The 18,664-nt window shown below is 36.2% G+C and overlaps 1 protein-coding gene across 4 annotated transcripts in view; it reads right to left on the bottom strand.

The window, feature by feature from the left end:
• The window catches only part of LRP6 (LDL receptor related protein 6), a 129,156-nt gene that overhangs the window by 33,065 nt on the left and 77,427 nt on the right, over positions 1-18,664 (bottom strand). For all 4 annotated transcript variants that reach the window (XM_023750038.1, XM_023750036.1, XM_023750037.1 and 1 more), the window contains 6 exons: positions 10,303-10,519; positions 9,208-9,497; positions 7,318-7,544; positions 5,022-5,206; positions 4,063-4,389; positions 619-821 (listed from right to left, as the gene is read on the bottom strand). In XM_023750038.1, the coding sequence (XP_023605806.1) occupies positions 619-821; positions 4,063-4,389; positions 5,022-5,206; positions 7,318-7,544; positions 9,208-9,497; positions 10,303-10,519 (1,449 nt within the window). The remainder of the gene's footprint in view (positions 1-618; positions 822-4,062; positions 4,390-5,021; positions 5,207-7,317; positions 7,545-9,207; positions 9,498-10,302; positions 10,520-18,664) is intronic.

Genomic DNA, 18,664 nt, shown 5'->3' on the forward strand with positions numbered 1-18,664 from the left:
TGAGGGCTGAGGGCCGTTTTCAGGCTGGTAGATGACTGAAGCTCCCAACCGCTCCTTCTTTTCTTATCTTTTTGATCTGAGCCAGCTTTAGCTCTGAGGCCTCTGCTGCTTTGTTTACCTTCTGTATTTGATACAATGTTGCTGTCCGGCTGGCTGAAGCCCGGCTGACTAACGCAGGTTTCTGGGGTTTTGTTTAGCTTCTATATTTGTTACAATGTTTCAAACTGCAAGCTCAGAGGCCGGCAAGTCAGGCGGGGAACGTTGGAGTCCGCTGTCACTGGAGCAAGCAAGCATCCCTGTTCGCTTCAGTGCATGGCTGCGGGCCGCCATCTTGGCTGGCAGTTAATTTGCATATTGCCCTGATTCGCCAATGGGAAGGGTAGTGGATGTACGGCTAATTACCATGTTTCTCTTTTATTAGATAAGATTGTATATTCAAAGATCATTAGAAGGGGGAAAGCTGCTCAGTCCAGAATTTGTTTCACGCGTGCGTGCGCACACACACACTCACACAAACACACACGCACGTGCAAAGTCAATAAAAATAAAATAAGATGATTGGCTAGTCCAATTACTAGATGGGAAAAAAAATGGTTTTTGTACTGAGCCTTGAATTACCTGGCTTCCATCTTCTTGTGCTTTTCGGATCATGTTTTGTCGTGAATCAATCCAATACAGTTGTTTGTCCAGTGGGTCATAGTCAATGGCCCGGACGTTCCGAAGGCTGTGGATAGGAAGGATGATGTCGGGACTCTGCTGTTCATCAATTACCATGCGGTTGATGGCGCTCTTCTGACTGAAGAGCAGGAAAGTAGTTGGAGCTTCAAGAAAGAAAAGAGCAAATCTGAAACACAGACTAAGTCCTGTATCACTTAAAGATTTGATCAGCCTGTAGCTATATCTCAAACAAAACACACATAAATGTTGAAGAGGTAAGACTGAGGACAAAACCCTTTGGTATCTCCCCAGAAACCCTCTTCAAAGTGACTCTAATCAGCATTCTTGTTCCCAAACCAGTTATAATTTACTCAATGACATAGCCACCTAGCCATTTTTTTCCTATTTTGTCCACAGTGGAATCATAAGAGACTTGAATTCAGTGAAGCATTTGACAAAGATATAAAAGTCCACACTTGACTTAGAAGATTTAGAACATATTCCAATGATCCCAGTTGCGCTCTCCATTATCTGGAGTCCATCACATATTGATTTAACAACTTTTAGCAATTTTAGTAGAACCTGTGTCTTAAGTAGTAAGAACACAAGCTGCAACAAAATAGCTCACAAGTCTCGCATCCTTTTTAATTTAAAGAATTGTGTTTTGGCAGTACTACTTTCTTGTAAAGCAAGAAAAAAAAGCTCTAAATTGTAAATTTCCAACACAGTAAGCATCACCTATACTAAGACATACATTGAGACTTAGAAGAAAGACCCCATAATTTTAGTTGCCAACTTTTCCTGACTAGGAAACAATATCAAATATATACTTGGCTCCTAGTATATTTTACTGAGTACTATTTCTTTTGAATCAAGTTTTAGCCTTCAATAAGATTCTACAATTAGGTGTTCTAGAAATGTGAATTAAGACAAAGCCAAACATGGCTCCAAATAAATGCTTGTTTCAAAAAGTCTAAAGTTAACATTAGCAATTATAATTAACTGGCTTAATATTTCTAAAAGAAAGCTGACGTTTTCACTTACAAGTCTTTCAGTGCTTAAAGTAACAAAGAATATGCAATTTTGTAAACCTAAATCCATACTAATTTATGCAACCTCTAACCACCTCATCTCCTGGGGAATAGTGCTTTAAAAATTATCCTCTCAGGCTGTCTGAGTTTTACATTCCCACATGAAAAGAGCCAACATGCAGAAGTTGAAGGATGAGGTGTAAGCAGAAGGGAGCTTTTTAGTTCTCTGTTGAAGGCACAAGTGTTCACCTGTAGTTTAAAGGGAGGCATTGCTCTTGTTTGAAGACAGCGTAATCTACAAGGCCCAGCTCACCACGTCTGACTGTGCCATTTGTGCACTGTGCCCAAGGCATGGAGTTGGGACTGAAGTCCAATCCATACTTCACCATCCAAGCCATGCAGTGGCACAGCTCCATCTGCCCAGAGGAAACACCTTTCCCCAATTTGCACAAAGTTGCCATAAAAGCCAGCCACTTTAGTACTGAACAAGGGATTACACAATTTGGTTTCCTGTTTCCTCTGACCTAATCTACTTACTCATTCTGTTCCAACAACACTGGCCTCCTAGGTGTTCCTCTAACATGTCAAACATGTTCTCCCCTTGGTCCTTTGCATTTGCTGCCCCTTTTTTGTTTGATAGGTTTTACCCCAGATATCCACATAGCTCATTTCCTCATCTCCTTCAGGTCATGACATAATGTCACTTTTTCAGTAGTGACTTCTCTAATCACCCTATTTAACTTTGCAATCCTCCTCTCCATCCTTTCTCCATATTTTTCAAAAACATGTATCTCCATCTAACCCATGATAAAGATTACTTAATTGGTTCGTTATCTGTCCAACCTCATCTCTCTTCTCTGAGCTCTGGGATCTTCTCCCAACTTATTTCGTTTTTCTACTGCAATACCCCATAGAAATATCAATATAAACCTGCCTAAAATTAATTTTATTTCTTTCTGAAAACTAACTTTCCTCTTCATATTTCCTCATCTACTATCTACTTAACTGATCAAACCATGAATCAAATAATCACTGTTACTTCCTCCCTTTATTTCTCCCCCACATACAACCCATTAACAAGGTGTATTCATTCTAGTTTCAAAATATACCTTAATTCCATCAGCTTCTCTCCATCTCCACTGCCACCACCCCAGTCCAAGTCTTCCAGCATTACCACACTAGTCTAAATAACTTTCCTCTCACTTTTTTCCCACCTTAAATCCATTCTCTACAGCAATCAATCATGTTATACCTTATTCAATTTTCACAGCAACCCAACAAAGTAGTTACTATTATTCCCATTTTACAAATGACAAAAATTAAGGTTTAAAAATTTATGTGACTTGCTTTAGTAAAACACAAAACTAATGTGGCAGAGACTCCGAATCATTCAACTATAAACTTATGCTCCTTTTCAGGACTGAAGCCTTGTGTCAGAAGAGACCAAATCCTTTCCTATGTTATATCTTATACTTCCAGGCACAGAATAAAGTAATTTCGATAATTACATACAATATCCTATGCAGTTTGTACCGTCTACCCTAGTGAATCATATCCTACTTCTCTCCCATGAATCTACTCTTTCTGATCTAATTCTCTACTTCTTTATCCTATCTACCTATTTGTTCTTGTCTATCCACTGATATGGGTTTCCATGAATACTTGAATTATAAACTAGTTTTCTTTAAGCCAACCTGTATTGTTAAACACTATGTTTTGTTGTTGCTCGCAGTGTGTGTGTATGTGTATTTAATATGCACTACCTTATTTCATTTACAATCAGGAGATGATATAGCCAAAAAAATAAATAAATAAAAGTTGGAGTTAAGTAGCAACCACCCACTATGTTCAGAGCATGTGCTCTAGTCTCCCAGCTATGTTCTGCTGTTTCATACTGACTAAATTTACTCATATGCATTTTCTACCTGGCCTTTTATACTCAAATTTTTTTATCTTTAGCCTATTCTATGAACATCAAAGGACAAAGTGATTGTATTTTGGAGATCCTCTTGTTGTACTATTTGTACTGCTCTTCTCTTTCTTTGTAATGAATAAATATGAATTAATTATGTATAGCAAATATGTATGACTGTCTCTCTCAATGAAGCTATGCAAATTCTACACTAAATATTTAATGCTCAAGGGTAAAAGATTTTTCTACAACATCTATTATCCCATAATATCAACTAGCTATCATCAAATAAGTAATAACAAAAACATGCATTTTTCCATCTCTAGTCCTTCCCTTTTATTAAACAAATCACTAGCTCTGGACTTCTGCAACTTTTTACTCTAGAAAGAACATGAACCGCAGTGTTTTCAAAGTCCTTTTTTTTCCTCTATTTCTAGTTTGCTTTGGAGAAATGCAGCTTACCACTACAAGTCCTGTTGTCAGCATTAAGAGAGTAGTGGGCAGGACATCCACAAACAAAACCTCCCACTGGCACAGCCAAGCAGAGGTGGGAGCAGTGCCCATTGCTGGAAGCACACTCATTCCAGCCTGCCTGCCGAGAGGAGTGAAAGACGAGGATGTCCATCACATAATCCAAATGGCCCTGAATGATGGTGCGGTTTTGGCCACTAGTTTTGTTGGCACGCTCAATGCTGCGTCGGCTCCAGTCCGTCCAATAGATGTAATCTTGGTACTGAGTTAAGCCAAAAGGATGAGGCAAGTCATCTGCTATAACTTCACGGTTGAGTCCTATTTTCAGAAAGGCAGTAGAAAAGGGAAAAGCAGAGGGATGAATTTTCTAAGAATATGAGTCTCATTGCCCCATCCTCCAAATTTTAACATTAAAACCAACATTTGTTAGCAATTTAAAATAGAACAATTCATTTAAAAGCAATTCTAAAACCAGACCAGTCCTCTGAAATCAATCCATCTGCAGTCTGACCCCATGCCTCAAACTTATATTCTTGCTATAAATCACTGAGTTTGTTTAAACTCTTGTAAATGGTCTATTTTGATTGTGGTCTTATTTTCTCTCCAAAAGGGCCCATAATTCAATTTTTCTTCTTCATTCAATAATAAGATGGAAATGCATATACTGTATTTTACTGGTACAAAAAGTCACTTCAGGAATATCTAGGGGTTATAAATTCCATTATAAGAACAATAATTAAATTTCCACAAAATAAAGAGATATGAATCCAGGTATCTAGCCCACTGTTGTAATAATAAATAGAATACAATGCTAGCCAGAGGAAGAATCTAGACATTCATGTGAAATTTTATTAACAGAACATAACCAATGGTAATAGCAACCTTTCTGATTTTTGCATAGAAAGAACAATCTACTACTATCAGTTTGAATAAAAAGAAGCAGAACTTACCCAGCATATTTGAAGATTCTATTAAGTTGGTGTCCAGGTCTGTCCAGTAGAGCCTCCTTTTAGCATAATCGATAGTTAGGCCATTTGCACGCCCCACATTTGGAACTAATGTAGTACGTTCACTTCCATCCATGGCAGCTCTGTCTATCTTAGGTTTTCCACCCCATTCAGTCCAATACATAAACCTAAATTCAAAATAATGGATATTTATAATTTCACTTTTGATTACTTGGGAGAAAGAGCTACATTCATGCATAGTTAACTAAATAATTTTAAAGAAAAATATACATTAAATCCATTGGTAAAACAAAATCATTGCTATAATTTTTCAATTATTTTGGCACCCTCAGCTAAGTATTTTTTTCTTATATCCTAAAAAGGAAATGAGTCAGCTTTCCTTAGTTTTTCCAATGAATCTGTTCCATCCAAAACCTAGGAATTGGAAACAAACCAGTGATTTCCTTATTGCAACACTTGTATTTATAAAACTAATATTCAAGAAGATAAGAAGAATTAAAGCTCTGGTCTCCAAATCTGGTTCACTTCTAAACAATATATCTTTATGTATTTCTGAATACAACTAATTTGAGTTTTTAAATTTTTAAACTTACTTTTCGACTTCTATAATCTCTCCCCGAAAACAAGATGCAGAAGTATATAAAAAATACAAATTAATAGCTTTAAACTGAAGTTAAAAAAGAATGGAACATACTATGTGTGTAAGATCAATGAATCACTCCTTAATATGTCATCTAGAATTGAACACTGGAACTATAATCCTTGTGAAATTTTAGAATATGCTTTTGCTTTTATTTTACTTTTTCAAGTTTTTCATATTAACCTTACAGCAGCTTCACAGTACTTATATGGGCTTTTTCTTATGAGGAGGCCAAAGCACTGAAAGAAATGTGAACAATTTTCCAATGTCCTCAAGCCAGTCACATGACAGAGCTAGAACTATACCCAATTCTTTAGCCAAATGCCCTTTCAACTAAAACTAGTAAGGTGTTAGTTTCGAAACACTCTGAATACTGGGACTAGAAAAGCACTTCACATGCCAACTCTCATCACATACCTGAGCATACCTGAGGACAGACATGTACTCAGGAGCCTGTCAGCTGATGCTGACTTGGTAGCAATGCTTTTCTGAAAAGTTGGTCTTGGGCTTTGTTTGCATCTATACTTGTCTACTCACAGGCACGTGCACACAAGAGCCAGAGAGAAACAACTGTGAGAGAAATTTCACAGTTGCCAGCAGCCACATAAACTAGAGTTCTTAGTCCCAACTACTAAATTTATCTGTCTGGTAACTGAAGCTATTAAAGTAAAAGATCACCATAATCCAACCACAACATGTCAGCACAGAGAAACTGTCTTTGGTATGGCTAACTAGCTCATCATGGAATTAATGTGATTCAGGGAAACTATTTTTAATTGTAGATATGGTAAAATATTCTTGTATGTTCACATTAACTTCTGCTTTTAAAAGTAAAATTACTCTTCAAATTTTATATCTCTTAGCTGCTGGCTTTTTAAATTTTTCTAAATTATGCAGGATCATCTACTCTTGGAAAGCATCACTTTATAAATAAATAGTGGCTTAACAATCCACAAAACCAGTTAACTGTTTAATAACAAAGTTTCTTCAAGCTTATAAATAATGATCAAAATAGTTGCCCTCTTGAATGAATATTCTAAAATGGAGCTTTTTTAAATGCAGTCATTTCTTTGCACGTAACATTTATTTCAGAGAATTTACTTTAATAGGTTTGGAATCTGGTATAACTTGGGAGGGGATGCAAGAAAATATAGACTTGATATCTTTATGAAGGCTGTTTATTTGGTATATAAATACAAGCAGTAATATTTAATTAATAATCCATTTCACTATTCATTCTTCATCGAATGTTCATAATGACAAAAGTAAAATTTAGCTAATAATTATTAATTCTAAATCAGTGAAATGTCAGCTAACGGTTTTAAAATAAGGCCTATCTATATAGTTTAGTCGTCAGATTCCTAATAAGAATTAAAACATCAAGAACATAACCCATGCCCTGGCCAGATGGCTCAGTTGGTTGGACATCATCCTGTGCACCAAAAAGGTTGTAGGTTCAACCCCCAGGTCACATCATTACCTCTCTCTGTCTCTTCCTCTCTCACACTCCTTACCTCCCTCTCTCTCTAAAGTCAATGGAAACATATTCTTGGGTGAGGACTAACAAAGAAGAATATAACTCATGTAGTAGGCCATGTACAATGTAGTTGCAAAGAATGCATACATAAAGCTGTTTACCCTTCAGCAGGGTCCAACGCAAGAGCTCTGGGACTGTCTAGGTCTTTCCACACCAAAACTTGTCGGTGCTGCCCATCCAACTTTGATGCTTCAATTCGATTTGTTCCTGTGTCTGCCCAGTACAAGTTCTTCCCAAGCCAGTCTACTGCCATGCCTTCTGGATAATCTAAGCCAAATTCCACCACATGTTCCAATGCACTGCCATTCATAAAGGCTCTGCTGATGGTCTGCAAAAATAAGATTAACAGCAAAGTCAAATGGCGTAAGTACAAAACACTTGGAAAAAGAATGTTTGATTTGGGTTTTGTTGGGTGGGAGGATCCAGAAGAGCCAGAGATACAGTTTCTTAATATATATTTCTTAATACAGTTTCTTAATACAGGAAACAAATTATATCAAGTTCTAATAAATGCAAATGTGAACTCAAGTTCTATTGCCAATTCAGGGAGAAATTTTTGAGGTTCTTAAGGACCAAAAAGTTATTCTAGTAAGACAGTGGAGTGACTTTTCTTTTAAAATTTATTAATCAAGTGAAAAAAATGTGACCAGAATGATGTAAACTCTTCACTGGTAATCAACTTTTTAAAGGTGCTTGAAAGTATGCCATGTCACTGTGTCAATCTGATAAGATTTCAATAAACTTATACCTTATAAAACACATAATACTGCCCTGGTTGGGTAGTGCAGTTGGTTGGTTGGAGTACTGTCCCGTACACCAGAAGGACTTGGGTTTGATTCCTGGTAAGGGCACATACCTAGGTTGTGGGTTCGATCCCCGATCAGGGTGCATACGGGAGGCAACCAATCGATGTTTCTCTCTCACATCGATGTTTCTTTTTTTCTCTTATTCTCCCTTCCCCTCTAAAAATCAATAAAAACCTATCCTCGGGTGAGGATTAAAATAATAATAATAATAATAATAATAATAATAATAATAATAATGATAATGATAATGATAATAAATAAATAAATAAAATGCAGCTTTGAATTCCCTAAAATTTAAAACAATCTAAGTCAAACTATTAATAACAGCTGCCAGGCACTATCCTAAGTTCTTTATGTACATAAATTTTCTCAGTTAATCCTCACAATAGCCCTGCAAGATAGGGCTCGTCTCTATTTACAAGATGAGGAAACTTAGAAAATCACAGTAAAAGCCAAGATTTATATATTTATTTCACTTATTCACTCATTTAATAGACTTTACAGAATATCATCAGAATCCTACTCTGTGTGTGGGGGGGGCGAGGCGGGAGCGGGTGGAGAGAGGTCAATGTGGGGAAAAGGAGACAAGAAATACTTTCAATAATAAAAAAAATTTTTAAAATAAGAATCTTACTCTGGCTCCAAAATGCCATGATTTTGCATGTTAGACAAAATTTTACTCAAATTATGTGAAACAAGCCCAAAACAATTTGGAAGAAAACATTATTCTCCAGATTTTCTGAGAACTCCTTTTTGACTCAGTATGCTTTTCAATGTTTATTCCAGGAAAAAGAAACTAAAGTTGTGCTATAACTCATAACTGGCATTTTCTACCTCAGTCAGGTTCCAAAATTTTGTTGAAAATAAATTAAGTCTCTATATGCCATTTATGTGAAACATGCAATTGCTTACTCTCTAAAAGTCACTCATTATCTTCAAAGGGAACATAGTAGAGCAAGATTATGTCTTACAGATTTAGATGCTTAAGCAACGTATCTTCTATTAAAAGGCAGTAAATTAAATACTCAATGGGCCTTTCCCTTGGCTTCCTTTAAAAGTTTAAGGTTTTACTGAACTTTGCCTATTAAGCAATGAGGGAGATTGATCGATCACAGAATGAAGACTCAGAAATTCTATCAACTCTCCTTTTTAGTCCCGTTTTAACATTCCATTTCTTTTGCTAACCTTGAGTGATATATCAGTCCAGTAAATTCGGTTGTCTGTCACATCAAAATCCAAAGCAGAAGCTTCTTTGACACCAGTGAGTGGAATGGCCACATTATTATTGTTAGTTTCCAAAGAAATTCGCCTGATATCTGCTCTCCGAGAAAACAAAAGGAAAGCCTCTGGGACAATGCAGGTCTTCATGTCACTGATGAGTTCAAAGCCAATGGGACAGGCACAGCGAAGACCCTGAGGTCTATAGAGGCAAAGATGGCTACATCCCCCATTTTCATCAGCACAGGGGTTGGAACCTAAAAGATAAATTAATTATAAAAGGGCACAGAAGGACACACACATTGACACAATCAACACATTGTTACTTTAAAATGACTGAGCTTTTGGTTCCCAGAGACTTATGATTATATCTGCTCCCAAATCTAGAGTTTTAATTCTAATCTCACCAACAAGCACTATGAGCACAGACAGTGAATAAAAGGCCTAGTGCAGTGTTGCAAACTGTGGCCCCAGCTATTCAGTAGGCCAAGCCAGGAGAATCACGAGAGACCAGGAGTTCTTAGCTGTAGCATATTGAAGTACAGTATATGCTATGCCATTCAAGTGTCTGCACAAAGTTGGCATCAATGTGGTGACCTTCCAGGAGTGAGGGCCTGAGGAGGGGTGAACTGGCCAATGTCGGAAATGGAGCAGTTCAAACAAAACTCACTTGCTAATCAATTGGGAATTAAAGTATTGCAAAATGCTTTCCTCTGTACCCACAGTAAGCTTACAATAATAAGCTACATTATTCATACAATAGGATTGAATTCTTTTGATGGTGTGTGTGTGTGTGTGTGTGTGTGTATGTGTGTATGAGCACCCTTCAATTCAAACTATGTGACCATGTGACCAGAGTAGTAAGCCAACATTTAAAAAAACCTTTCCTGGTAAAAAAAAAAAAAAAAAAAAAAAAAAAGGGAGGGGCGGTTTAAGGTTTTACTGATTTCTATATTTTCTCAAAACACCAACAATTCACAATGCTGCTTTACAAACTGCTACCTATCTCCATCTTTATTCATTTCTGGCATCCACCTCTAAGAGAACTTGGGAATAACTTACCAATGATTCGATGAACATTAGTGGCCTTTAGGCCCATGAGGTCAGGGAGCTGATCTATGATGATTTCCCTCTCTGCACTCCGTTTGTGTACTCTTTCGATGCTCCGCCTCTGCCAGTCAGTCCAGTAAACATAGTCACCCAACAAAGTAAACCCAAAAATGTGAGGAATTTTGTCTTCCACTAGTACTCGTCTCCCAGTGCCATCAGTATTCATAACCTTCAAGTGAAGGGAAAAAGATGTATACTTATTCTTCAAATGTATGTAAAAATGACCAATATAACTTTCTGTTACATCAAAATCCAAGTGTCATCTTATTTATCCTTATTACAATGCTTTCACAAAATGACAAAATGCTGTTTAATGAGGGTGGTTTCAAATATTCAATATAAGCTCATATTTTATCTCTATTTCTCCAATCTCTTATTACCCTTCCTTCTAAAAAATTTGGCAATATTAGCTCTTCTATTAAATGATTATGTAAAAATTAAAAATACTATATCATCACTTTAAGTTTGCTTGTACCTTGTTTTCAAATTATAATGTACCTTCCCATACATTATCTTATTGCATACTAGAGGCCCAATGCATGAAATTCGTGCAAGAGTAGGCCTTCGCAGCCCCAGCTGCCCCACACGCCCCCCGCCCCGCCCACTGGTTGTTCTGGAAGGTCGTTCCGGAAGGTCATTCTGCCATCCAGTTTAATTAGCATATTAGCTCTTTATTATATAGGATCTGTTTTAGAACATTTTATCCTGAGAATTTTGCCTTTTTTACATCTAAGGAAACATTCATATCAGTTCACACAACTTGAAAACAGAGCTGGAGCTGAAGTATTTTTTAGGACTCCACTTAGTATATTTTTTATTTCATGGTTTTTACTTAAAATTAACATTATTAAATACACTCTGATACTTTCATAAATATCAGCAATTTCCCTAGAAGTAATCAAGGTGTTCTGTCTCTGATATTGCAGCAGCAGCTTCTTTCTACAAGATGGAATAAGTCTTCTAAAGCACCAACTTGCAAGTCCCTGAGATCATTTCTATTTAAAGTGATCTTATGCAAATTATCCTTCAGAAATGTTATAATGGTACTAAAAACATGTACATGTAATCAATATCTGTCCCCCAACCTGTCTACAAAAAATATCAGATACAATCTTATATACAACGTGTTAATTTTTTATCTATAAAATTAGTAAGAAATATTCCATGTAAGCCAATAATGTGATTGCCTAGATGGAATGACAACTAGATGTTCTTTATCTCTCCTCTCTAAAAATTTTAAAGCACCTGCTAACGTTCTAAGAACAGCCAAACCTTAGAAACAGATGAAGTACTTAAAAATTGAACAAGCAAAAATGTGCTATATTTTCACTTGCAATTATCAATAAATATCTGATTTATATCTGATGAATGAGAAATTATATTAGTTGAATATTTATCTGTTCATATCAGATACAACAGAACTTATATTAAGCCAACTGTATAAATCTGTATTCATATAAATGTTTTTTTAAAGTCATTAAGCATAGCCCTGGCTGGGTGGCTCAGCTGGTTGGAGCATTGTTCCATACACTCTGGTGAGGGTACATGCCTAGGTTTCCGGTTTGATCCCTGTGCTGGGGTGCATATGAGAGGCAACCAATTGATCTCTCTTTCTCTCTCTCTCCCTCTTTCTTCCCTTCCCTCCCTCCTTCTCTCTCCCTCCCTTCTTCCCCTCCCTCCCTAAAATTAGTAAAAGCACAACCTCTGGTGAGGATTAAAAAGAAAAGTCATAAATATAGTTAAAAAGAATTAAGTACTACTCTAATTCCTACATTAAATACTGTTTAAAGTTAATAATTTCTCTTTAATTTGAGACAAGAGCTTAAACTTTTTACATTTATATTTTCTTGCTATAAAGCATTCCTGGACATATTTTATGATGTCTATGTTATATCTTAAAATCAATTTGATTTTTAAGAGTAAAAGGACTTAACAGAGAAAATGGATAGATAACTTTTTTTACATATCTATCGAAAAGGTGAGCTCTAGAATAGCAGGAACCTTAATTCATCCATTTATGCACCTTGCACAACTATTAAAGGGCCTAGCAAAGAACTCAATAAATTTTTGTTAAATAATTTTTAAAAGAAGAGTGGTTTCCTAAGACACTCAAGAAACCTTCCTAAAAATGGAAACAAAAATTTCTATAACAGTTCTTATCATCAGATCCTACAGCTTAACCATTTGAATGAATGAAAGAAATTCTTGCTCAAATTATAAATCCATGTAAAAATGCATTTGACCGCCAACTTTTGGAGAAGGGATACATTCCTGGTCCCTTCTAATGGCAGTGCTCAGAGAAAGAATTTCTGGCCCCAATCTATTACTGCTTGGAAACTGACCAGGGTGCAAAATCTTTCCTTCATTAGACATATAATTTAGAAAATCTATTTTAGAAAAAGCTTATTTTCAAAACTCTATACTTTTGCCTCATCCTAATATGGAAATCATCTCTTAACTCTAGTATCTTCCTCTACCTCGTTTACAAGAACTTTCTCCCAATACTACTTCCTTCCTTTCCAGGATCTTCAAGTTTTCCTTCTCCATAAGGTCCTTCTTTTCTGCCTTTAACACAACACAATTTCTCCCATTTTATGAAGACTGTTTAAAAGGTGAATGATTCTGTGTTAACTGTCATATTCTTTGAATGATCTCTAACAGCTATTTCTACCTCTTATCATTTATTCCCTTAACTCCCTACAAATCTCTTCCAATCTATGCTTCAGATTAAATAACTCTACTGAAAACAGTCAATGACTACTTCCTTGCTTTTCTCAGTTCTTGGGTTCTTTGTCTCTTTTTAACATTTGACAACCTTAACCACCCACTAAAACTCTACTCTTGATGATCATGGCACAATATGATCTTATTTCTCTTTCTATAACCAGAACTACTTTTTATGTCTTTATTTCCCTTGTTCCTCCTTCCTTTTTCAAATCTGGATGGATATTTCCCAAGATTTCTTGAGTTCTTCTTTGTCTGTAAACACCCTTAAAAAGGCCTAGCAAGTCTTATAGTTTCTGCTATTACCTCATGTAGAAAAACTACAAATATGTAAAGTTGCAGTCTAAGTCTCACCGGTTTCTCCTGCAAAATTCCCATCTCCCAGAAAATATACTGCTACCTCATCTAAATGCCACATACTTAACAGTGAACCTATGTTCTTCATTAGGAGTTCATCATTCTTATCAGAGAGCATCTAACACTGAGTGCTAAGTATTCCGTACCATAAAACTCTAAAACACTACTTTTTTACAAGTTTATGGTACATAAAACATATCTGATTTAATGTATTCCTAGTTTCATTCAGTATTATCTTAAATCAATTAATAGGCATTATCTTTCATTTAATAAATTAATACTGCTTAATAAAATAATATTGCTTTACTGTACCCAAATATTGGCCTTCCAATTAAGATGCCTAATCCTGCATTAGATGCTTTATGCTGAACTTTTTAAAAATAAAAAGTAAATTTCTACTTCAAAAATATTACAGGACCAACTCTTTTCTTTTAGCTACGTCATCCTACAACATTTTTGTTAGTTCATTCTGATAAAAGAACAACTTAAACATAAGATTACTGATTAAGTATGAGTTTGGAGAATGAGCAAAAAATAAAATTGAAAATCACGGAGAGAAAAAGAACAAAAGCACAATCCCAAAAGATCTTTTTAGTTTACTTAACTAAGCATCTTCTATTTAGTAGTTACCGTTCATTCCTCTGCTCTAAAAAGAAACCTCTCGTGATTAGCAAATGATATTCTGACAGAATCAGATAGATTTGGATTTCAAATATAAGCTCTAAACTCACTGGGTACCTTTACCCAGTTTCTCACATGTAAAACAGAATAGAATTAGTTAAAGATTCAAGAAATATAGCACAATACCAGATATGTACTAGATGCTCAGTAAATGCTGGTTCTTGCCTTTTAAAATTATTTTAGAGAAATGTTTTATTCAGTCCTTAAAAGTAAACAGCTATATTTAAATGGCTACATATAATTTATAAAATATAATGCTTCAAAACAAAAATTAATATCCTATATAATAAAAGCCTGATATGCTAAGTGTCCAGTCGTCTGGTCAGTCATTCAACCAATCAAAGTGTAATATGCTAATGATAAGCTAAGGCCTCTCAACAGCTCGCTATGACGTGCACTGACCACCAGGGGGCAGACGCTCCAACTGGTAGGTTAGCTTGCTGCTGGGGTGCTGGGGTCTAGCCAATCCAGAGTGATACGGGTCGGACATGCCCTGGAGCCCTCCCACAAGCCCTCCCCAGCTGGCCAACCTCCCGCATCCCTTCCCAGGCCCAGCAGGGCCCCTCGGCCTGGCCTGCGCCCTCTTGTAATCTGGGACCCTCAGGGAATGTTGGAGAGCTGGTTTTGGCCCAATCCCGAATTCGTGCACTGGGCCTCTAGTATAAATATAAAAGAGCATGTGGAAATAAAAGACCAAAACACCGCACACTGTTAAACTGAAGAATGTAAGTAATACAGACTTTTATATATTATGGCAACTAGTAGAAAACAACAGGCCCTTACTCCCATTTCTAACCCCCCATTTTTACTGTTTGCTTATGCAATAGAAACTAAAACAGTAAACAAAAAGAATAGTTGACAGTATCATCAGAGCATATGTTTGCTGCTCTACCAGACCCTCATTGCACTCCCCTACAAAAGCAAACAACATTAATAAACATATCTAATAAATTCAAATCACCATGAATGATATTATGATGAATGCTAAGAAATTTATAACAGGATTTCTTCTAGCTTAGGAATTACTATCTAGTTGTAGAGGTAAATTATATTTACATTAAAACATGTATACATATACATATACACATACATATACATAAACCTTCTCTAGTCTATAGCTAATCAAGAGAAACTTCAGGAAATAGTAGGAATTCAAATCCACCTTGAAGAATTCAAGGATATTCCACAATAAGAGAAATAACACATGTCAAGACACAGAGTTAATGATGATTTTTGCTTGACTGACTTTGAAAGAAACTCTTTGAGGCAGAAAGAATACAAAAGATACTTAAAGAAGACATCACCAGGCAGATACCAGCCTATGGTAGGTATAAAATTCCAGGATAAGGAGAGTTACAGAAAACAAGAAACTTCTGAAAGCACTTTCAGGAGAGTGACATAACAAAGCTGTATTTCAGGAAGACCTCATTTACTTCTGTCACTGTGTTCAGACTGTTTGTGCTAAAGATAAAGTATCTTAAATATAGAATTATGGTTAATAAAATATTTTCAATTCTGTGAGATGGTAAAAGAAGTCCAAAATCCTTTATCTAAGTCTTGGAGCCAGCAATATTTCAGAATTCAGCCCTTTTTTGTTTTAAGAAAGTTACCACAATGTGCATATATCCCCTCTTCCTGGGTTCAGGGCAGCAGTTCATTGTAAATATTTCTACAGAGGGAGATAAATAAAGGCTACAAATAGTCTTATATTGCTTCAGGTCAGGTTCTCCACAAACTGAATTAACAAAAATAATGTTTGGTTTTGAGAGGTTTTCGGATTTCAGAATTGCACATAACTGTAGATCAGAAATGCTTGGCTGATCTTCACTCCAGTCCCTTGACAAAACTGGGGTTTGGATCAGTGCTAATGCTATGCTAAGTGCAAGCAAGGGTCTCTGGGAAGAAGAAAAGAGCAAAGGACTTAGTAAGGTTTTTAGCAACATCTGGAAGAAAAACAACAAATGGTAATGAAGGTCTTAAGAAGATCTTCAGAATAGCACAATGGCCAAGAACTTAAATTCAGCTCCCTAAATGCCACCACTTAAGGATTCTGTAGCTTTACCCACTTCGAGCATTAGTCCCTTCCAGCTATTCCTGTTCTTTCACTTTAAAAGCAAATTATAAAAGTCTTGGGGAGGGGGAGTGTTTAGGGAAAACATAAATGAAACTCACAGGAAAGCTAGATATAGCACATCTATTTCAAATTAAAGAATGTAATTAAAATGTACTAAAGATTTTTTAAATGTAATTTTATAAGCACATTGTTTCCTTTAATTCCCTTTCTATTCTTGTCTGCTGTCCTTTTGTGTGTTTTTTTAATATATTTTGACTGATTTCAGAGAGGAAGGGGGAGGGGGAGAGAGAGAAACATCAATGATGACAGAGAATCACTGATCGGCTGCCTTCTGCACACCCCATACTGGGGATGGAGGCCGCAATCCAGGGAATGGAACTGGTGACCTACTGGTTCATAGGTTGATGCTCAACTCCTGAGCCATGCCGGCTGGGCATGTTTTTACAACAGGGTTGAGTCTAGAACAGTGCTGTCCAAGAGAAAAATAGTAATACAAGCCACAAATGTTGAGTCGTGTGTGTAATTTTAAGTTTGGTGGTAGCCAGATTTTAAAACATTAAAAGGAATAGCTAAAATTAATTTTAATAATATACTTTATCAAATCCAACATATCCAAAATATATTCGGATTAGATCTCTGTCCCCTCTCACACCTGCCACTTTCAGGGTTGCCACAGGGTTGTCTTTCATTTGGTCTTTCCTTTCTCCTCAGCTATAATATACTTAATTCTAATATGGGTTAAAATTACTTTAAAAAAACACACAAACAATTTCTGATGAAAAAAAATAGCCCTAACTGGTTTGGCTCAGTGGATAGAGCGTCAGCCTGCGGACTCAAGGGTCCCAGGTTCGATTCCGGTCAAGGGCATGTACCTTTGTTTCGGGCACATACCCGGTAGGGAGTGTGCAGGAGGCAGCTGATCAATGTTTCTCGCTCATCAATGTTTCTAACTCTTTATCCCTCTCCCTTCCTCTCTGTAAAAAATCAATAAAATATATTTTTAAAAAAATAAAACTCCACCTTTAAAAAAAATCTTTAATCAAATTTGCAAGTTTACATTTCCAAGCACTAGCTGAGGTTTATAAGAGCAAGGACAAAGGCCGGATTCTTTCATTTCTTTTAGGTTATCTAAAAATAGAAGTATTAAAACCATAGTTGTATCAGTAAGAGAAACCTTATTATCTGTCATCTCCTTGGTTCTCTCATTTAGAGCATTCTAGATTGATCATGTACTGATAATGGTTGCGGGTGGGTGGTTCATGACTCTACTCTGTTTTGCTATATGTCTGAAATTATCCATAATAAAAAAAAAGTAAAGATAAGGAGCACGTCCAAAGGAGGAGGGGTCAGCAAAGGAGGAAGAGGGGAAGGACTGTTATTAATAAATCCTATTACTTTTGATATGATGTGGAAAGCAATTACTAGTATAAGAATCCTCTGAAGAGATTAAGGAATCAACAGCTTAAATAAATTCTGATTTTGAGACCGTACATCTAAAGAACAATATTATTTCCCTCTGTATAGAATACAATGCTTACTTTCTGAAACCTCTTTTAATTATTTGTTCAGAGTTCACACTTTAATTAGAAAATTGGCTTCTCCCCTAAATATTTTTCTTTTACCAAACAACACAATTTCTTTCTACTGGGCAGAAGCAACAAACAAGAACATGCTGCTTTTAAAACATTAAAAGGAAGAGCTAAAATTAATCACTCTTAGATTTATTACTCTTACATTTCTCATAGCCAACTAGGCACAGTTTGGGACAGGTTACTAGGTTTGTATATGTGGTTTTAAGCCCCTTATGTCTAAAATAACAACACAATTCCTGGTAAAAGCTTGCTTGTACATTCTGAATCTAGAACAAGTGAACCATTTTAGGTGATTCCAAAAGATTACCCTTATGCTTTAGTAGTCGAGCCAACCCTACTTAAATCTCTGGCAACTCTTGAGGGTGTGCTTCCCTGTATTACCTCAGAGTGGTTAATTAGTTAAACTGAAATTAGGCTTCTGTCACCTCTAAAATCTTCCTCCAAATATGAACCAGAGTCTCCAGTGGTTTCAGCTGCTTCAACCACATTGCGGTACAGATTTAACATTCTGAGGCATTCTCAAATATTCCCAAACCACACTGAGAATGTGGGCTACAACAGGAAACAGATGTGAGTTAACAAGAACATTATCTCTACAGAGAGGAGGTAATAGCAAACCTTCTATAAACATCACATCCGGTTTTTGGAGCAGTTTCATCAGTTCATTAAATGTCAAGACAGGATTACCCATGAACTCTTGGAAGGCAGCCAGTCTACTACCCAAGTTGCTGCTATGCCACTTTACTTAACTAGGCACGTTAACAAATAGATGACAATAGGACAGTGATGGCGAACCTATGACACATGTGTCAGAGGTGACACGCAAACTCATTTTTTTGGTTGATTTTTCTTTGTTAAATGGCATTTAAATATATAAAATAAATAT

The sequence above is a fragment of the Myotis lucifugus genome, unplaced genomic scaffold (genome assembly GCF_000147115.1).
Source record: "Myotis lucifugus unplaced genomic scaffold, Myoluc2.0 scaffold_10, whole genome shotgun sequence".
Taxonomy (NCBI): domain Eukaryota; kingdom Metazoa; phylum Chordata; class Mammalia; order Chiroptera; family Vespertilionidae; genus Myotis; species Myotis lucifugus.